This window comes from Ornithorhynchus anatinus, chromosome 5 (assembly GCF_004115215.2).
Source record: "Ornithorhynchus anatinus isolate Pmale09 chromosome 5, mOrnAna1.pri.v4, whole genome shotgun sequence".
Classification (NCBI taxonomy): Eukaryota; Metazoa; Chordata; class Mammalia; order Monotremata; family Ornithorhynchidae; genus Ornithorhynchus; species Ornithorhynchus anatinus.
Window position 1 is genome coordinate 52,085,923 of NC_041732.1, and position 22,415 is coordinate 52,108,337.

Consider the following 22,415-nt stretch of genomic DNA (forward strand, 5'->3'; position numbering starts at 1 on the left):
ATTATTCACAAAATAACCCTGGAATTTTGTCACAGTAAGCAGTTTTGTTTTAAAATGTATTACCTGGTTTTAGAAATGTGAATTCACCTTCTTTGATAATTCTCTTTTAAAATGAACATACTAGTAATCATTTACACTTGTGGGTTAAAGATGAGTAAAATGGATTGGGTGGTTCTTCCATCGTGATCGTTTTTCCTTTATTTTTTTTAAGAAAATAAAGGGAGAGACAATTTATACGAAGAATGTCCTGCATTGAAAAGGCTCTACTCCAAAACATTCTGGATAAGAAATAATAATGATATAAAAATGGTGTTTATTAAGCACTTACTATGCACCAGGCACTGTACTAAGCGCTGGGGTGGATACAAGCAAATCGGGTTGGATACAGTCCCTGTCCTAGTCTCCTCTGGGGGCACTCACTGCTCAGGAACCATTTTGTTCTTTTTAACTCATTGAGATGAAAAATTTCAAGGATTTGAAAAATCCAACCCAATATTCTATTAGGAGAAAATGCCCTGCCACTCTGCGAGAGTGGGATTTTGTAGGTGGTGGAAATGAGGCAGCCAGAGAACTCCCTGTAGCTCAAAAATGGTCTCTAGCTCCACGTCATTTAGGATCGGATGTTGTCTTTGCCATCACTCTGGGGAGTTTTCCGAACTGAACCTGCCCTGGGCTCAGGCTCCAACATACCTGGGATGAAAATTCAGGATTGAAAAGGGATTGACAGGTCAAATGATGAGTCGCAACCCATGCTTCATCTGGGCAATTCCACCCTGCCCTACTGGGATAATTCAGGCTTGGGAAAACGTGCCAAATTTTGGAGAGGTTCAATTGTATTTTCAAATAAGCTGATCCTGTTTTGGAAGAGAAACAGCATCAGTTTGGCCAGCTGTCCTAGACTACAGGGAATGAAAAAATTAGAAAGGAAAATAAATTCAGGAAAAAAAATAGCCTTATGTGGCTCCCAATTAAAGGTAACATTTTTCATAGATGAAATTTCTCTGTATACTGTCAGAATGTTGCGTTTTTTGATCAACATTTTCCCCAACTTATTTGCTAGACTTTGCTAGTCTCAACTCTTCATCCTCAGTAAGAAAGGAATCTGAACTGAAACTCTGGGAGATCCTATCTGATAGAAGCTTGCGGAATATAACTGGAGTTCGTAGCAGGAGTAGGATGAAAAATCAAATGGCAGGCACGTTCAAAGGACTTAGGGAGAAATGTCTTTTGCACTTCCACTGAAGGATGGGATACTGAAGTGGAAGCAATTGGGTAGATCAGACTCAGCCAGTCAGGCTAATGTGACAAAGCAGTATAACCAGAGCACCAACATCAGTAATATCTTTGAGTATGATGATGAAAGAATGAACACAGCTCTGCTAGAAAGGCGAGGTCTCTTCACGATGCTGCCCACAAGCTGTTTTCTTCTATGGCCGATCTTCAGAGAAAACCCAGCCCTGCACTGCAATACGTCTCTATTGTTTCTCCCCCTTCCACATTCCCCAGGATTTGAATGTATTATTATTAATATTATTACTACTATTATTATTAGAAGTAGTAGTAATATTCTTATTTAGAGCAAGTTAGCCATAAGCTGTCCTGTAAAACAGTTGTTTTTGTGTGAATACTGGGTATGTTGTATGAATATCCCCAATGGGAAAACATGGTGAATTCTCCATATTCAGACCAAACCGAAGGTTATGGATCAGAACTGGGATGGCTTTGGGGACCTGCTGCTGCCCAAAGCGGGGTCCAGTCTGGACCAGTGGATAGTCTAATGGATAGATCATGGGCCTGGGAGTCAGAAGGACGCAGGTTCTAATCCCTGCTTTGCCACTTGTCTGCTGTGTGACCTTGGGCTAGTCACTTCACTTCTCTGTGCCTCATTTATCTCATCTGTAAAATGGAGAGGAAGACTAAGCCCCATGTGGGTCAGAGCACGTATCCAACCTGATTAGCCTTTATCTACACCAAGGCTTAGTATAGTGCCAGGGCACATAGTAAGTGCTTAACAAACACCATCAAAAAAAAATCAATGTTTGCCCTTTGGCCAGGAGAATGGGAGTTTTGTTTCTAAGACCCCTTCAAGGTCTCGACCTTTTCTTGAGTAGGCTCTGAGTCCAATTTGGATCCTGGGCCATTCACTATCTCTCCAAAAGTGAGTTTCAATTCGCCAGATTTGGCTTGGAGTTATCCCAGCCTCTCAGAGGTCCTTTGGTAGAAAAAGACCCATGGCTGAAACAGACTTCTCCTGACCCCACTGTGGGGACCTGTTTCTGATGATAATGATTCTTCTAAAGCACCAACTATGTGCCAAGGACTGTATTAGGCATTTCTCCCAGAATAGCATCAATCCAGATCAGATTCACAGCATGAGGAACCCCCATACCATCGATTAAGATATTGGCTTGGTGGGGCTTTGCCTAAAGTCAATATCATTCATTCATTCAACCCTATTTATTGAGCAGTTACTGTGTGCAGAGCACTGTATTAAAAGCTTGGAGAGTTGAAGTAAAAAAGCCAGATTTAATGGATATTTTTCATTTTTTTTCTTATTTTTCTCAACACTGTTTCTGAGGTACCAGACTTAGGCAGCACGCAGACAAAATTGTAAAGTCGGGTCCAATGTGGGCTGAAATTCAATGAGCTGACCCAAGCAGAGCCCAGTGAATTTGAGGCCCGTACCCAGCGCGATACCTCTCTTTCTCCTGAGGACTTCTGGGAACTTGGCTCCAAATGAACAGGCGTGTTACTTCATGTGTTTGTCCAAAGCAAAGAATACAATTGCCCAGAAGTTCCCCACGTTGAATGGTCTATAGCCCAGCCAAGAACTCAGAAGTGGCCTCCCCACCCCCAGGGAGCCCAAGATGGCTGGTCCCCGTTGGGGCATGCATGGTTCCCTAGGCCTGAGCCCAGCCAACCTTTATCACCGCCTGGCCCTCGTCCATGCCAAGTTTTTTGGAGTTTGAAGTCACTCTACACTGATTCGGCCAGCTCTAGCTGCTTCTCCTTCTGAAAACCAAGGAATCTCTACAGTGGATCTCCACTCCTTATGTCCCAAATTGGGCTATACAGAGTCAGAACATTTGACCTACAGCTGATGATATAAATCCAAAATGCACCGTTTTACTTAGGACTCTCCAGAGAATTCTCTATAGAAAGAGCCTGGATTTTTAGTGAGACTCTTTTTCTACCCTCTCATCCTCATCTCAAAAATCAAGATTTGGATTCACTGCTGTTGTTTTCATCATCTCCTTATAAATAGCAGTCTCACATTACATTACACGCATTGTACATTTTTATTCTGTTGCTACCGTACAAGTACTTGCTTCTTATTTAATTTTAACTTTTATCATGTGTCACTCCCAAAACGTTCCTCTTCTAATCCCGTGTTTGTTTCTGATAGTATCCAATATATCTGTTATATCGTTATTTTGCACTCTCCCAAGCACTTAGGTACAGTGCTCTGCACACTGTAAGTGCTCAAATACGATTGACGGGTTGACTGTTATCCCACTGTCATGCCAGGAAGAGCCCGGCTATATTAAGAATGACACCTCTACCTGGACAGAACCAAAATGCACAACAACCGCGTAGTGCAGTGGGAGGATCACGTCTTGGGAGGTGATACTAGAAAGCATCCAGGAAAAATGCTGGAATGTGGTCTCAATTACGATAGCCCATCCTTCATCCTAATCCCCAAAGTGGAAGATGGGTGGGGCTGGTGAGGCCTGGTCCTGTTTGATAGGATGCAGCCAGAAAGGTGGATTCACCAGCTACCTGTTCCTCTCAAAATCCCCACTGGCTTTCTCCCGGTCTTTTTTATATGGGAGCTTTAGTATGATTAAGGAATGTTCAAAAAGACTTTACAGGGTGAGTCCTCTCCAGTGCTCACATTCGGTGAGGTTGCCCTCCTTCGAGGTCTCACAGTGGCACTCCTGTTCCTATTTGATGGCCATTTCTGTTCGTTCCAGATTGTATTAAATATCTTTAGTAGCTTCAAACGCTGCTCTCTGGCAGCAGTTTAGCATTTCGGTGCTGATCTCATCAGTACCTGGACTTCTGTTATTCTTTGCCTCTTTGATGGCTTTCTTCAGTTCTTCTGTTTTGATTGGTTTCTACTTTCATCTCAGGTATTTGTTCTGAAATGGTGTTATCTATTCATTTGCTAGAGTCAAGCCATTTAGTCATCTGAAGAAGGGCTCATTCTCTCACTCCTCTGGTTTTGCTTCAACAGTGGGTAGTCTTATCATTTTTGTCTTTGATCAGTCAATTGTTGAGGCTCCTCTTCCTGCTATCACTTTGGTGATGGAATGGGAATAAAGGATAGTGTATCTTGGTTTTCAATTTTTATAAATTCTCTTCTATAGTTTCTCTTTTTTTTTAATTGAGATGCAGAGTTTTTATCATCTTTGGGTGTTTTATAAGGAAGCTTTGCTTCTGATTGTTTCAAATAATGCCTCATATTCCATCTCATTTCCGTCTTATGGGGAAAAAAATAATTGCCTCTTGAGAGCTTGATTCCTTCAAGCCCAGCACTTGAAGATTTGATTCCTGGATCTCCTAGTACTGCTTTTGTAACCTCAGAAATTCCACTTAAGGCTTTGGGAATTTCCCCACTATATCCGTAGAAATATAATTCTGCACTATCCTCACATTCGTATATTAATTTATTATTAATATTGCCATATATTAATTAATTAATAATCTGTATATAAATTAGGCCTGAAAAGTCCCAAAGGGTTTAAAGTAAATAATTTAGAGTGACCTACTGAAATCTTATTCAGGTCCAATATTTAAGCTAATAATGGCCTACTGGGCAGTAGACCTGTGTTCCCTGAAGCTAGCGACAAAAACAGGGACACCATCCTGCTGGGAACAGAACAATGGAAAGAGAGGCTGCCAGCAGCTGGCTAAAGTGGCTACCTAGTGGCCCTAACATAGGTTTTCTGGCACTCATTGTCCTCTTCTTTGAAATGAGCATGATAAAACTGACTGGGTCTGTGGTGAAGCCTCATTAAAATTACAAGTGGCAAAGTGTCGATGTGAAACATTATAGAAATCCAAATAAACTGTACTGACTAGTTGGATTTCATTCATGTGTGAATGGGATGGAAGAAATTAATACTGCGTGTAGGGGGACAAAGAGAAGTCCCCTGTAGTGTTATTCTACAGCACTTCTCCCGCACAAAACTTTTTCGCTAACGTGAACGTCTTTAGATACAAACGTCTAAACTCTTCCCCGTCCTCCCCCTCCCACCCCAGCGTAAAAAGAGGACAAGTTAGTTTAAGACTTAATTACTTTCTCTAATCAAATTGTCAAGACAACATACTCTTTCCTCTTCTTACTCACTGGAATTGAATGGAGCACACACAATTAAAACATTATGCTTTCATAGCCAGCTCTTCCTTATGGCAGTGCTAGAAGAGAATTACGTACATAGAAATCAGCTAGTTTCCTAGTATTAATCTATGAGGTGGGTAATATGTTGCGCTCCTGGCGCCAAATAGTTGCACATTTATGAATTCACCACGTTTATTGGTCTTAATAAAACTCCTTAGCATATCTATAGAGGGAAGCTGCAAAAGAATGGCACAACATGAGGTTTCAACCCTATTACTCCTGTTCCTGCTCCACAGAATCAAACTTGCTAAGGGTAAAAGCGTCATGTATCTTTGTGCTTTGAAACCCTGAGTTAACAATTCATGAAAGGCCGAGTCAAATCATGCATAGTAAGTAAAACTTAGTGAGGATTTTAAAATTTGCATTTGTTGCTGGACAGTGCTTCAGAGTTCAGGGTAACCCTTCTGTGCGATGATTTTAATTTACAAGTTTGCATTTAATAGTGTGACATGGATAAGGAAACAGGCCGTCTGAAATAGACTCATTTAGGGTTCTGAAACAGCCGTGTTTCAGAAACCAAAACTTCCTCCTTGCCCTCATTTGCTGTCTCCTTCTCCCCCACCACCTCCACCCCTTCATATAATAGAAAGCTTTAAAATGAAGATTAACTGGGTTTTAAATTAGCCTTGATTCTATTAGAATTGTACCTCATATTTCATGTGCTGGAAAGAGATATGAGGAAGCAATGTCATAATGTTTGCATATTCTCAGACAAGTCATTCAGTAGCCCTGTCAGAGACCATTTAAAGTCGTTTGGAAATTATCGAAAGTGACGTGTCTCTGTGACAAATATTTCAAGGGTGCCTTTTTACAAGAGATGGGGATGCTAATGGATTTTTAACCACGAGTTAAAAAGTTAAAAAAAATATTATCAGCTGAACATAATTGATTTTCAGTCCTTAGGAGAATGAAGATTCAGGAAGAGCAGAGCATCCACTTAAAAACAAAAACAAAAAATACGTCTCGAATTAGCATAATGTAAATTTAGTTAGGAAGCAAGGTAAGTTGTTTTAATGGAGCAATGGACCATTCGCTCTGCGATGTCTCATTCACTTTCAAACGTATCACTTAGAACATATCTTACACACCGCTGTGTGTGTGTGTGTGTGTGTATCACACACTTTTTCTCTAAAAAGTTAATAGTATGTAGATGTCCTTTTCAAAATCTGATAGTTATTAATGAGAAAATATTCTCCAATAATTACCTTACTTTGTCAATGAATCATATTTTGCTTCTACTAAAGACTAATATCTTTCAACAGTCATTTTATCATAACCAATTATAATTATGCCAGACAATGGTATGTATAGATTTCACACATCATAACTATAGTGTTATATGTGCAGTCTTTGCCATTCCCCTTTAGTAACTGGTTGTTTGGTTTTATTTTATGGGAAAAAAAAACTTTACCATAACTACCAAAGACCACGAATACCTATTGTAGAAAGTGTTTCAGACAATCATGGTATTGATAATGCTATTTTTACTATAGTATTTGAATTTTAGTACTGTGGAAAAAAAAGAATGTTTCTAGAAGACATTAACTCAAAATATTTTTGCATTTTAATTTTGATAGATTGGTTTAAACCATTACAAAATGTTATAAACACAATTGAAAAGATTTTGGAAATTAGAATCTAACTTTAAATTTGAACACTTCACATTTTTCTACAAAAACAGTCAAGTAGCTTAATTCTTCTAACTGAAATATCAGTACTGGGAGATAAATAAAGAAAATAATGCAGAGAATATTTTTTTTTGTTAACTTAAATTCCTATTCCTGGATGCTGTTATTGTAAATCAACAGTGTGTGCCCTAATTAATGTGCTAGCTGAGCTTTGCTATAGTAGAACTCAGCAGGGGTAGCCTCCGACAAGTAAAGCATGTTTTCTTTTCTTCTGCCACTTTGTAAAGGCTAATCCCAACCTAATGGCAGGAAGAAGTTTTTGGCTAGATTTTTTGAAACTATAACCTACACTAGAGTGCCCATGGATATTACTTGTAAGAAAAAAATATGTTGCCTATGATTTGAACAGTGTATCTGGTCAAAAACCAAAATGCTGGCAATAGAGAAGGGGGATGACCACATTCTAATCATTTACTTTATAAAAGTATCCATGTAATATTAAATGTGATCATCACTACACTTGGGCAAAATTAGTTTACCTCATTAGCCAAAAATAATCTAATTGAGTGTTTCCATACTTGGATTGGGTCCTGGGGTAAGAACTGCATTCGAGGATATCATGGGCATTAGATAAATCTTTAAGCAATTATTGTACTTAAGGTGAAACCATAAAATTGTAAAATTTTGTGTACATTGAGGTCATTTTGAGAAGAGGAGGGAGGTTTTGATAGATAAAACAAAACCTATATTGAATGACCAAAATATTTTTTTTAGCTAATATTGACTGATAATGGCACCGAAATGTATTCCGGAAGTCAGAGGAAAGCATTTTGCTTGAATCAGTCGTGAAATCAAGAAATAGGGGCTATTTCCTGAATTTTTTTCAAATTGTTCCTGTTTTAACATGCTTCAGTTTCTTTACCTTTAAATCTACCATTTCTAAAGTAGTTATTTTAAAATTGTTTTGATGTTAAAATTGCAAGGGTTAAAGGAAAATGTAATATGTAGCAAGCAGATGATTTCTTAAATATATAAATGGAAGCATTGTTTTCAGACAGGATAATTAGAGCTATGCAATATGTTTCTTCATTAGAAGGTAAATCATTTACTGCATTGGGCAATAATTCGTAATTATACAGTCTAAGCCTGCTGAATTATAGGATCTGGTGATAAAATTTCTTGCATACATGCTTCTATTTCATTAGAGAAATAATCTTGATGCACAAATTAATCAGTTTGCCAATTAACTTCAAAATGTATGAGTAATAATGAATGAAAAAAAAATCATATCATTCATAAGACATGTGATCTGTTCCCTATAAATATGGATGGGTTATTTTGATCTTGGAAAATGTATTATCATATAGGATTGAACCTTGTTATAAATTCTGTAGATCAAGATTCAGTTGCTGATTTTTGAGTTTTCAGAGGGAAGTCTTGACCTTAATCTAGAGTGTTTTGATTTTACCTGCGAGGAAAATATTTTAATGCAGGAGAAGTGTCTCTTTATTTTTAAGGCACCTAATGTATATTTAAGCATTTCACAATATCTAACAAAGCAGGAAAATATATGCCAGAACTCATAATTTCACAAAAATTTTATTCAATGCATATATGTGTGTATATATGCATATATACTATATATGCACATATATATACATTTATATATTGCATACACATTCACGTGAACAGCAAATAGGCTTCTGATCAAACCGTATCAATTTAGATTAATCATATCTTGAAAGACATAGTTTAAATGTAAGCATTAAAATTACTACTGACATGTCACAACTGAAATGTCCATATTTTGTAACCCTGAATAATTAATTAGTTTGCTTGACTAAACAGACACTCTTTTTCTCTGTGAAAGCAATTTTCACGTTTGCTAAAGAATCACTTTAAGCTGGAAGACTTTCCTTTTCTATCGGAAGTTTATTCTTCTCTAAGACTTTTGGTCACACATCATGAAAACATGGAAAAGATTCTTTAAATGCCCAGCTTTTCTGTTTCATGTGCTACATCATTTTAAGAGTTGTTTTTTCTAAGAACATACCTGTGTTTAGTTGGTAAACATGTTAATGGAGAAGTTTAAATAAGTATTGATCCTGAAAGGAGTACATACTTGAGATTATGAAATTAAACAGTGACTTTCCTTTTGATTTACCCCCAAATTCTCCTCCTCTACACTATATTTAACATAAAGAGTTGAGATTAAGAAGTCAAACAATGACCTTCTTTTTGGTCTACTTTAAAATTCTCCTCATGTACAGTTTATTTAACATTTTGCTAGTTTCTCAATCCATTCCTTTTTCTATCAATAACGGAGGTGGATTTTTAAAATTATTTATTTTCACGGTTTACACAGAATGTGATTTTACTTTAAATCTCCCAAATTTACTTTAATCCTTAAAATTACAGTGTGGAGTTGGTAACATGCAGGGACACATTTATTTTCTGAAGAGCCCATTCTCACTGGCATATCCCACGTCAGTGACAAACAAAAGGAATATCATCCCTAAAGCTTCCTAGGCAGGCCTTCTCTTGCTGCTACTGGAAGCAGGATAGGAGGTGACTATTTTTCTCGAGAGAAAGAAAGAGAAGTCAGAGGGGACAGGGAAGAGAGCCATAGGGGTTTCTACTACCCTGTTTTGTGGCTACTTTGGTATTGTGATTTAGGATGTGCGGCACTGTAACTTCATTTCAAAATTCATGAAGGAAAATTGAGAAATCCAGGGAATGAGGTTGGATTAGTGTCACAGCAAAATTGTCTAGACCCGATCAAACCTTTCAGAGCAAGCATCATATAAATAATTGCTGTGATAATGACTTGTGCTTATATAGTGGTGCCTTTCATCTTGTTGGACCAAGTGCTGGGAAAACTGATTTACGAATTTTGTCCTCAGTTAAGGATGAGGAGCTCCTGCTGACTGCCATGAATTTGGTTTAAATGGGAATTATGACAGAATAACTAAGAGAGTTAATTAGTAGTGTCTAGCCACAATGGAACAAAGTATTCTCAGGCAGTGCTTCAGCAAATGTCCTACACGTTAAAAAATCAGAGTACAATCAAAAATGAGGAAAGCTTTCTTAAGTACCGATCTCCTTCCTTACTTTTCAATAACCATTCCTCAAAAGCTGTGAGTCCTCTTCCAAATGGTCTGTACTCTCCTAGAGCAATCAATCATATTTGAGTGCTTACTGTGTGCAGAGCACTGTACTAAGCTTTCAGGACCAGGTCTTAAAGAATCCATTCAAGATAACCACAAAGGCACTAAGGAGTCTTGTCAGCCTCGGATACCCTTCAGCGAAAGAGGATTTTCCTAAAATGCCGGGCTTTGTTGAAAATTGTTTCCCAGAGCAGAGGTTAAAATTAGGATTAAAAAGTCTAGCTTTTGAGTAAACAAAAGGCAGTCACTCAGTCAATCATATTTATTGAGAGCTTACTGTGTGCAGAGCACTGTACTAAGTGCTTGGGAGAGTACAATATAACAAACAGATATCTTCCCCGTCCTCAGCGAGTTTATAATATAGAGGTAGTACATGGCTTTCTGAACTGTCACGCTGGTGGTTTTGGTGAGAGGTGGGGATAAAAAACAGTCCCCTTCGATAAGAAATAGGGCAGTGACTGGGTCTTGAAGACCCATGGGCCTAAAACACTGACCTGAAGGAACGCTATCAGTTGTAGAAAAGATAAACAACATCAGAGCTGCATTAAGAAAAGTCAGAGCACTGGGCTGGCCCATCTGGTGGGCCCTCCCACCTTTCCCGGTGACCCTTGATGATGGCATCATAGTGCCACAAGCCAGAGGAGCAACAGAGCTGTAGGGTGGCCTCTGCAGCTGGGGCCAGAAGGCCTTTTATCTGGGGGAGGGTGGGAGGAAGGAGGGAGTAGGAGCCAGTAATAATAATAATAATAGTAATGTTGGTATTTGTTAAGCGCTTACTATGTGCCAAGCACTGTTCTAAGTGCTGGGGGAGATACCAGGTAATCAGGTGGTCCCACTTAGGGCTCACAGTCTTCAACCCCATTTTACAGATGAGGAAACTGAGGCCCAGAGAAGTTAAGTGACTTGCCCAAGGTCACACTGCTGACAAGTGGTGGAGGCAGAATTAGAATCCATGACGTCCGACTCCCAAGCCCGGGCTCTTTCCACTGAGCCACGCTGCTTCTCACGGTGCTTTATGACATGCATCCATTCCTCCCGACCCCTCCATGCTTCCCCCTGTAACTTGCTCCTTCAGCATCGAAGGTAGTTGCAGTATGGGTTGGGGGGAGGAAGTGGGATGGTGGGGCGTCTCTCTGGTGTCCCTCAGTCAGAGCGACGCCCAGACACCCACAGTGCAGCCAAGTGGCACTCCGATGAGTAACCCCGTAGAAGCAAGTGTCACCTCTCCACTCCTTAAACAGTAGACACCCTTCCCTGCCCCTTCTACTGTAAGATCCTTGTGGGCAGATTTTGTCTACCAACTCTACTGGATTGTAATAATAATAATAATAATAAGGATAATTATGGTGTTTGTTAGGTGCTTACTATGTGCCAAGCACTGTACTTGGTAGAGGCAAGGTAATCAGGTTGGACGTAGTCCCTCTCCCACATGGGGCTCATAGTCAATCCCCATTTTACAGATGAGGTAAAACTGAGGCACAGAGAAGTTAAGTGACCTGCCCAAGGTCCCACAGCAGACAAGTGGCGGAACCAGGATTAGAAGTCACATCCTCTGATTCCCCAGCCCGGGCTCTTGCCACTAAACCATGCTCCTTCCCCCTCTCCCAAGCTCTTAGTACAGCACTCTGCAGCCCAAAGCACTCAATAAATACCATTCATTGATTAATCATCAACATTCCTCCTGGAGAAGAAGAGCAAGGGGAGGAACAGGGATAAGCACCGATGATTAGTACCTATTTCTGTTAATCACTACCCCTGCTGGTGGGCTGAGGCAGTCACTCACCCACTCAGTCCACATTTTCCGACTCCTCCACCTCCATATGGTGGCCATCCAACAGAAACTGCTTACCATCCCTTTAAGGTGCTAAAAATCAGCTCTCCCTCTCCTACCTTACCTCGCTGCTCTCCTCATACAACCCAGCCTGCACACTTCATGCTTCTAATTCCAACCCGTGCACTGTACTTTGATCTCGTCTATCCCACCGCCGACCCCGTGCCCATGTCCTTTTTCTGACCTGAAACTCCCTCCCTCTTCATATACGGCCGACCACCGCTCTCCCCGTATTCAAAGTCCTACTAAATTTTTAGCCCCTCCAGTAGGCCTTCACGACAGCTCTCATTTCCCTCCTGCATCGCCCGTGCATTCAGATCCCTACCCTTTAAGCATCTGATAGTCACCCCACCCTCAGCCCCACAGCACTTATGTACGTATCTTTCTACCTGTCACTTCCCATACCTGTAATTTATTTTAATGTTTGTCTCTCCCTCTAGGCTGTTAGCTCTTTGTGGGCAGGGATTATGTCTAGCAACTCCATATGTTGTAATCAATCGATCAGTGGTATTTACTGAGCACTTACTATGAGCCGAGCACTGTACTAAGGGCTTGGGAGAATACCATATAATAGAATTAGCAGACAGATTCCCTGCCCATGATAAGTACTCTCCCAAACCTTTGGTACAGTGCTCTGCACACTGTAAACATTCAATAAATACCCACCACTCTGGTGCTAACCCATTCCCCACAGTTTGAAGGACAACATTCTCTTTAATAATAATAATGTTGGTATTTGTTAAGAGCTTACTGTGTACAGAGCACTGTTCTAAGCGCTGGGGTAGATACAGGATAATCAGGTAATCACGTGAAACTCACAATCTTAATCCCCATTTTCCAGATGAGGTAACTGAGGCACAGAGAAGTGAAGTGACTTGCCCACAGTCAGCTGCCAAGTGGCAGAGTTGGGATTCGAACCCATGACCTCTGACTCCCAAGGCCATGCTCTCTCCACTGAGCCACGCTGCTTCTCTAACAGCTGGACACACCCGCGTGGACTGCCTTGCAGCGGCCACTTAAAAAGAAACACGGTATTCAAAATTCCACGTAGCCGCTCTGTCGGTGAGATTGAGAGGAGGTTGAGATTTTGTGAGTGGACCGAGGCCCCGGAAAACCTGAATCTCCGGCTTTAAGCCCTTTGAGTCCCTGGTTGACAAGAATTTTTGATCAGAAATCCTTAGGCGGCTTCGTGTTAAAGGACAATCATCCTCCTCATCGGGGCTGGCTTTAGGGCCAGTAATTGTCCACGGAAGGCACTGTGTTCGGGGTGGCCATCAGGGAGTGGATGGGGGAGTTGTAACAGGACAGCCACAGATAAAAATGTAACAGCCCCTACTTGAGCCAGGAGCAGGGCTTGTGTGAAGGGACTTTAAAGGGGTTCCAGTGGCTGGGAGCAGGGAGTGGGGGGTAGGACACAGCACACTTAAATGCCAGTGATTGATTGATTGAGCTTAATGAAGTCATCTGGAACCAGAGGGGGAGGCAGATTTTTCCCTGGCCCAGGGCAGCGAAGCTGTCTAAAGTTGGCCCTTCTTCCTGCCCTTAAGGATCTTATAGTAGTGGGAATAATAAATTATAAGAATTAATTCAAGGAGGAAAATTGATCAAGAAATGTACAGCCAGGCTAGGGAATGAAAGGAATTAACCAGGGAGAGCTTCCTGGATAATGCAGCCCTTGAAATCATGGACTGGTGAAAAGAGCATCGGCCTAAGAGTCCGAGGACCTGCTTTCTAATCCTGGCTCTGCCACTTAACCGCTGTATCATTAAAGCCTCTAAACTTCTCTGTGCCTCCATTTCCTCATCTGTAAAATGCAGATTAAATTACAGTTCTCCCTCCCCCTCTGTGTGCCCCAGGTTGGTCAGGCACTGTGTCCGATTTATCTGGTAACTACCCCAATGTTTAGTACGGTGTTTGGCACATAGTAAATACTTAACAAATGCCACAACTATTATTTTTAAAGGAGGGAATGAGCATGGTTTGGAATACAGGAGAGAAGCTGTTTCATGCTCCTCGATCAGCTTTGCAAAGATTAGGAGGTGGAAGGGAAGGAATACGTGGGATGGGTCATGCCAGGATAGCCAGCCCACCCAAAGGCAAGCCACCCCAATGCAGGATCTTTTACTGGAAAATAAATAGTAAATTATTTCAGTCTGAATTTTTCCATGCCATAAGGTAATGTGAAGTAACGCTAAAGAGAGCCCACTAATTAAACTGGAGGGTAGATTCCATTCTTGTAACCCCGTGAGTATCTTTAATCTTGCTGGAGAGTTTGTAAATGGATAGAAATTAGTAGTATTTTTTAATGGTAGTCTTGAATGACTGTAGAGGATATCGAAGAAAAGGAGCATCACATAGCCCGGCAACATTACGCCACAGTTCGAAGACAGAAAATGCAAGAAAACTAGAATGCTTTTGTGTATGACAGGACGGATTTAGCTTTAAGATGAATCAATCAATCACAGTTTTTGAGTTTTACTCTTTGCAGAGCACTGTACTAAGCCCTTGGAAGAATACAGTAGGGTTAGTGGATCGAAGACTGCCCTCAACAATCAGCACCAAGACCATTCCCAGTCAACTTCAATAACTATAATAATAATGGTGGTATTTGCTAAGCACTGCTGTATGCCAAGCCCTGGGATATATGCAAGATAATCAGGTGAGACACGGTCCCTGTCCTATATGGGGCTCACCATCGAAGGGTGATGGTGTGATCAGTGCAGAAAAGCAACCTCCACCTCTAATTCCTACTATCCCACCTGCCGTTTTTCCCTGATAAGCGGAAGTGCAGGGGTAGTAACTGAGCAGTGTTGATGGAAGCAGTGAACTGTGCCCCTGTGCGCCCCCATGTCTCCTACTTTACGCATTCCCCCTCTAGATTGTAAGCTTGTGGACAGAGAACAGTTTTCTTTATTCTTCTATTGTACTCCTTCATTCGAGCGCTCAGTACAGTATTCTGTGCATAGTAAGCACTCGGTAAATACGACTGACTGACTGTCGCCTTCCCTCTGAGCTCTGCCATTTTCCAGCTAAGTAATGAAAGCGGATTAAGTCCTGATCAGCTGAGATTCTTTACTCCCCCCCCTCCAACCTTGCAAACTTTCTCTTTTTCTCCCCTCCCCCTTGCTTCCTTCTCTCCGCCCCGTCACAGAAAGGCCTCGGGAGCAAGGAGGCCCGTCGTCCGAACCCTTCCCCTGCCCCAGTCAAGTCCATGGCGGCAGTTGCCGTAGCCTTGGCATGACTGTGATGAAGATTATAACGTATATTGAATTTGGAGCAAATGTCGATCCTTGCAGAGGGGAATAAGCTCATTGTGGACGGGGAGCAGGTCTACCAACTCTGTACTGTACTGGCCCAAGCACTTAGTACAGTGCTCTGCACCCCGGAAGCACTCCATAGATACCGCTGATTGCTAAGATATAACCTTTGGTATTCCCGAGTGAAGTTGATCTCCAGTGTGTATTTCCTGGAGGAGTCCACTTCAGTGTGTCCCCTCCCATGATGAGACAGTTGTTTAACCAAGAGACTCAGTAGATAGAGGGTTCTTAATGGCTGGCAAATATCATTCTCTGTAGTTCCTACTTAGGAATAATAACAATAATAATTATAGTACTTGTTAAGTGCCTACTACGTGCCAAACACTGTTATAAGCACCGGGGTAGGTACCGGTTGATCAGTTTGGACACAGCCCCCATCCCGCATGGGGCTTGCATTCTTAATCTCCATTTTACAGATGAGGTAAACTGAGGCCCAGAGAAGTGGAGTGACTTGCCCAAGGTCCCACAGCAGACGGGGGCAGAGCCAAGATTAGAATCCCGGTCCTTCTGACTCCCGGGCCCAGGCTCTATCCACTAAGCCACGCTGCTTCGCGTACTTCGTACATCTGCTCCCCGCGTTGGTTTCTCTGCAACCCCAGATGAGGTTGCAAGTGGCACCAATTCTAGAGTGTACAGACTGCATTAGCACAAGCACTGGCAGAAGAGCCAGCTAAATCTAGTTGACTAGAACCACATTAACCTTTTACTGATCCCCTTCTTGTAGAGCTAGAAATAAATTAATTGAATTAGGTAGCTGTCTTACACTGGAGACACAGAAAAGTCGAATGTGAAGAAGCCTGAGAGGCAAAGTCTAAAATTCCATCCCTCAGAGGGAACTACAGAATTTGAAAATCAGAAGGTGCAGGACAAATCTGTTGCTCCAGCATTCTGTTATCTTCCTTGGTAGTGCTGTTTTACTCAATCTAGTCTACCATGGGATCAGGTATGAAGAATTTACGTGTGTGTCCGTGTTTGTGGTGTATGGGGGTGGAGTAGTGGAATTGTTTCTTATAAATATTCGTTCCTGAAGTAAATTTCTGAAATAAAGAAGTTCGTTTTCAATTTCCTGAATGAATTCTACTCCAGGCTCCTGCAGGAATAAGAAAGACTCCTTCCGTAGGTGCCGTTGAGTTGTTCGGCTTCCACTATATTTATGCACCTTTCCGCTAAAATCACAGATTCAAGTCCAAAATCAAGCACACAGGGACATCATGTGGAGTTATGACAATCTCTGCGGGGCCTGCAATTCTCATAAAATGATGGATGAATTTCTTTGCTCTGTATTGTCTGTTCGAGGCAGATGGACAGATAATTTGATGTTTGTGTGTTCGGTGAGATCTTTTCTGTAATAAATAAATCAAGTTCAGTTTCATTTCCCATTGATAGGTGAAAAATGCTCTTGTTCCTCATGTTTTAGAAAACCAAATAAAGGAAAAGCAACTGAAGGGAGATTCATGAATAAAAAACGGGCTTGTTCTCTGCATTTGCGGTGCAAATGGAATATTGGTCAGCAGGATTCCATAGGTTAAAATGTGAGCCTACGAGGAGCATGGTTTTATATTGCATACCAACTCGAAACTATAAAAGAAACAGAAAATTACCCAAAATTCCCCTTCCCGTTCAGTGTCTGATACGAACAGAATAAATCCCTATAAAGGACAAGGTCAGATAGTATAATTCTCCTTGAAAATGTCTGATGCCGAGAGAGCTTGTAAATATTTCAGGCAAATATTATGGAACCTATATATAAAAATAACTAGATCTCTGCATCCCAATCATAACTTTAGCTGACTGGCATGCTAGATGTCATTCCAGATTACCAATTTCATTTTAAATGGACTAGAAATAAATCCAGATCAGTAATAATGTAAGGCTACTTACCTTAGGGTCAAATGTCTGACAAGCAGACAAGTCCTAATGGAGTATGTCATTTCTCAAAGCTCGGCTCTGCCATTTGCCGCAGCAGACTTAATATTTTAACGTAGCACATCTGTTCTTTAAGATACTGCTTGTTTTTAATGAAGAGTAGATTGGGGTAATTTCACATTAAATGTCTTAGTCCTGTAAAACAGAGAACTGAAAATCACCAGGAAGAATTTTGCTGCAGTGTCTCAAACTCATACCACTCTGCTCCCTCCCCTGCTTCCCAAAAAGAAAGGAGCATCTGAACGTCTCTTCAGTTTAGGTAAATTTGCCTCTGTTTTTTGGCAGCCAGAAGTGTAGGTAGGGAGAGAGAGAGAGAGAGAAAAAAAAAGAGGGAGAGACAGGGACGATGTTATGGTATCAATGTAAGGGAATGACGTTGCATCAGTATTTGATGAAATTGCAACATGGTGGTGTGGGGTAACTTAATTGCATTAATGTAAACAACACAGAGGACATGGTTGATTACTTTGAAGCTCTTTTCTAATTCATAATGGTATTCACCTGCCTTTCCATGGCTAGATCTTTTTTTAAAAAAATCTTTGCATGTTCCATTTTTTTTTCTTTTTCTTCAGCGCTCTCAGGAAACAACCGTGTTTTGAGAATGATTTTATCAGAAATCCATGTTTCCGGCAACATGATTTCTTTTCAAGAACAGTGAGCTTTTAAGACTTGGTGCATTTGGTGCCAGTACGTGTTCTAAAGATGAAACTTTGTCTCTGAAAGGCCCAAACAACAGATGATATCCTTAGCTTGTCACAATACAAATAGCATACATGCCATAAGTTGTAGCTTAGATCACTGAAAATCATCAATCTCTTCAGTAATAAAAATGCGTATTTTACCACCATGAACTCAGTAACTAAGGACGGATATTCTGGTGAGGATCTTATATCTGTCAAGTCCGGTAGAAGTGACAGTAAAAGGAATCGTGTAAGGTTCTAGTTAGAATTGAAATGGGGACAGCGAGTAAGAAACGAGAACTGGAAATTGCTTAGAGGCACAGCAGCAGGCATTTGACTTTTTATATTTTTGTAACATTTTGTTCAATAATACACATGCTTGCCCCAAGTAAAAATCACCCTGTTCATAACATCTGAAATTCATTGTAAAGAAACTCATCCAAAAGAAGTAATTATAGGTTTTACTTTCCCATAAAGCCAGCAAAAAAAAAAAAAACACAAAACAGTAACAACTTATTACAAAGTACTTTTTCCTCCCCCCCCCCACCCCATGAATGTCTTGGTTTCATATTAAATTTGGCCAAGGTTTAGGTTCACGACTCTGCCTTTCTCAGAGTAGTCCTAGCGGCTGGCACCTCGCAAGCAGGCCCAGAAAAAAACGCCGCCTAATTTAGCTCCGCCAGGAGCCTTCTAATTTGGTGGCATAAGTCGGATGGGGAAATATAATCATCTTGGGACACCGGCTGGTTCGCGGGACAACTTCTTATCCGTTCAACCTAGTTGAATTCGAGGGTGGTCGGATTTGGGAATGAGCCTAACGGGATCGGGTGAGTGCCGCCCGGTCAGGTTGTCCATTAACAAACCCTCCGCTTCTCACCAACCGTCCCCCCGTCCCCGCCAGGGCCCTCGGTAATGAGTGGGCCTCTCCCCGTCCAGGCCTGACGGAGGACAGGGGTCATCGAGGGTGGAAGGGGCCGGAGGAAGTTGCTTCTGAGAAAACGTGGGGGGCTGAGCCGTGCGCCCAGGCCTCTTGCTGGCCTGTCGTGAGCCAGCGAGACAAGTCCATCTCTGCAGGACTTGTCCCATGTGGCCGACCGCCGTGTATCTCTAATGGTAATGTGTGTGTCTGTGCTTGCGTTGGGTTCCCTCATCTGTCAAATGGGGATTAAGACCGTGAGCCCTGTGTGGAACAGGGACTTGGTCCAAACCTGATCGTCTTCCATTTATTCATTCGCTCAATCGTATCTATTGAGCGCTTCCTGAGGGCAGGGCACTGTCCCAGGCGCTTGGAGAGGACACTTCCATCCGGCCCAGAGTGAGCGCTTAACCTCTACCGTCGTGATGCCTACTGTTAGTGTGTAAGGGGGGCGATGGGGAAAGCTTGGAAATTGGTCTCTGCGGGGATGTGTGGGCGAGACCTGTGCCCTGTGTTTATGCAACAGGTGTCCAAGTTGCCGCTGGACAAGCTGGGGGCTGGTGGGGGGGGGGGGGGAGGAAGGGGGACGGTCGAGGCTCCACTGCAGGAAGGATTTGGGGAGAGGGGTGGGTGAGGGGGGGATGGCAGGGGCTCAGGTGGACGGGTCACCCCTCCAGGAGCAGCAGCAGGGGGTCAGGGCCGCGGAGAGGGGCGCGGTGTAAACAGAGCGACGGGCGTGATGTCAGACGGTCACATGGAGGCTCATATGGCTGGGGATGGCTCTCGGAGGGCGGGCAGCTGCTGCTGGGGCTCAGGCGGCGGCAACAGCGACGGCAGCAGCAGCAGCCAGAGCTGCAGCAAGGAGCAGCGAGAGCTGCGGCCCCGAGCAGCTGCTGCAGCCCCGAGCAGCTGCTGCAGCCCCGAGCTGCTGCTGCTGCTGCTGCTGCTGCTGCTGCTGCAGCCCCGAGCTGCCGCAGAGGCGCTCCGGGCTTCGGACCCCCGGCTTTCCAGCGCTTTCCGCCCCGCGGCTTAAATGATGTATTTTGTCATCGCGGCAATGAAAGGTGAGCTCCAGGCTGACAGCCTCCCCTGCCCCCCACCGCCCCTGCCATCGCGTCCTGCTCCTCCGTGGAAAGGCCGGGCGGGATCTTCTCCCGGGGAGAAAGTTTGCACCAAGTCTGCAAGGTGGTTTGGGAGAGGGGGCGAGGAAGGGGCTGCGGCAGCTGCGACCCTCCTCCCTCCTCCTCCTCCTCCTCCCCTTCCCTGCCTCCGGGACCGGTCCTTCGGCGGGGCCCGGGGGGGGGACCACGAGGGTGGCAGAGCTTTTGGAAGAAGGTGAGGCGCGCACAGGGGACCCAGGCGGCTCCCCATCTCTGTCCCGACCCGGGCTCAGCCCCTCCGACCGGACGGGACCGGACCCTGTGCGGGACACTGCGCTCCCCTCCCCGGTGAGGGGGGCGAAGCCCATCCGTGGGAGATGCAGGAGGGGGTCCCTTTTTCCTGCCTCTTTCTCCTTTGTCCGCACCCCATCCTGGAACCCCAAATCTAGGGGGGAACCTCCAACTTTACACTTGGGCGTGTGGATGTCAGTGTGAGTGGATGCTTATTTAGGGACAACTTCTCTGCCAACATGATGGGGGGGGGGGGGGAGAGGTTGGGGTCCCTTTTCCCTCTCTCTTTTTCCTTTAGTCGCCCCCCCATCCTGGAACCCCAAATTTAGGGGAGGAACCTCCAACTTTACACTTGGGGGTGTGAGTGGATGCTTCTTTAGGGACAGCTTCTCTGCCCACATGATTAGCCGGGGGTGAGGGGGAAGAGGTTGGGGTCCCTTTTCCCTCTCTCTTTTTCCTTTAGTCGCCCCCCCCCATCCTGGAACCCCAAATTTAGGGGGAGGGAAACTTCCAACCTCCAACTTTACACTTGGGTGTGTGGATGTGAGTGTGAGTGGGTGCTTATTTAGGGACAACTTCTCTGCCCACATGATTTGCGGGGGGGGAAGAGGTTGGGGTCCCTTTTCCCTCTCTCTTTTTCCTTTAGTCGTCCCCCCCATCCTGGAACCCCAAATTTAGGGGGAGGGAAACTTCCAACCTCCAGCTTTGCATTTGGGCTTGTGGATGTGCGCGTTGTGGATGTGAGTGGATGCTTATTTAGGGACAACTTCTCTGCCCACATGATTTGCAGAGGGTGGAGGGGGGAGAGGTTGGGATTAGCATGGAGTGGGGGGCAGGAAGGACCGAGAGGCGCGGTTTCTTTGGTGGAAAAGCTGCCCGACCTCCCGGCCTGGCTTTCTGACAGATGCTCCAGGCCCCGACTCGGAGGAGGGAGCTGCCCAAGTTGACGTTTTCCCCTCCCTTCCTACTCTGTAGACTTGTCAGCCCCGTTGTCGGCCAGGGATTGTCTCTATCTGTTGCCGAATTATACTTTCCGAGCGCTTAGGACAGTGCTCTGCACTCATTCAGCTCTCAATAACTCATGATGCGCATATATCTGTAATGCTATTTATTCTGATGCTATTGATTCCTGTCCACTTGTTTTGTTGCCCGTCCCCCCCCTTCTAGACTGTGACCCCGTTGTTGGGCAGGGATTGTCTCTGTTGCCGAATTGTACTTTCCGAGCGCTTAGGACAGCGCTCTGCACACAGTCAGGGCTTAATAATGATGTGCATATATCTATAATTCTATTTATTTTGATGCTATTGATTCCTGTCCACTTGTCTTGTTGTCTGTCTCCCCCCTTTTAGACTATAAGCCCGTTGTTGCGCAGGGATTGTCTCTGTCTGTTGCCCAATTGTACTTTCCGAGCGCTTAGCACAGTGCCCTGCACACAGTCAGCGCTCAATAACGATGTGCGTATATCTATAATTACCGTTTATTTATTTTGGCGCAGTTGATGCCTGGCCGCTTGTTTAGTTGTCTGTCTCCCCCCTCCTAGACTGTGAGCCCGTTGTTGGATAGGGATTGTCTTTATTTGTTGCCCAATTGGGACTTTCTGAACGCTTAGGACAGTGTTCTGCACACAGTAAGAGCTCAATAAATACGATTGAATGATTGAAGGAGTGAATGGATGAACAGGTCTACTCGGCCCTCTCAAATCGGGGAAGCCACCAGGAGGAGGAAGTTTGGGATGAGAAAGCCAAAGTTTCGAGGGGCGTGTAAATTCATCCAGCCTCGGCCCTCCCGAAAGAAACCACCCTGGACGCTTTTTCACTCCTTAGTGAAAACTTGGACCCTTTGGCCACTTGGTCCCCTTTCTGCCTCCTGGGCCCTGCTTAATAAATAATAAATAATGATGGTATTTGTTAAGCGCTTACTACGTGCCAAGCACTGTTCTACACACTGGGGGAGATAGAAGGTCATCAGATTGTCCTACGTGGAGCTCACATCCCCATTTAACAGATGAGGGAACTGAGGGCCTCAGAAGTGAAGTGACTTGCCCAGAGTCACACAGCTGACATATGGCAGAGCAGGAACTAAGAGGTGGATGGACGGGGGGGACTCTCCTAGTACAATACCTGGAGCAGAGTAAGTGCTTAACAAATGCCATAAT

At 43.6% G+C, this 22,415-nt stretch overlaps 1 protein-coding gene across 2 annotated transcripts in view; it reads left to right on the forward strand.

Moving 5' to 3' along the window:
• Positions 1 to 19,844: 19,844 nt before the first annotated feature.
• RORA (RAR related orphan receptor A) overlaps positions 19,845 to 22,415 on the forward strand; it is a 111,843-nt gene continuing 109,272 nt past the window's right edge. The window contains exon 1 of one of the 2 annotated variants that reach the window (XM_029064825.2): positions 19,845 to 19,933. In XM_029064825.2, coding sequence (XP_028920658.1) covers positions 19,903 to 19,933 — 31 coding nt within the window. In that variant the 5' untranslated portion in view covers positions 19,845 to 19,902. The remainder of the gene's footprint in view (positions 19,934 to 22,415) is intronic. The other variant, XM_039912033.1, reaches the window with a different exon arrangement.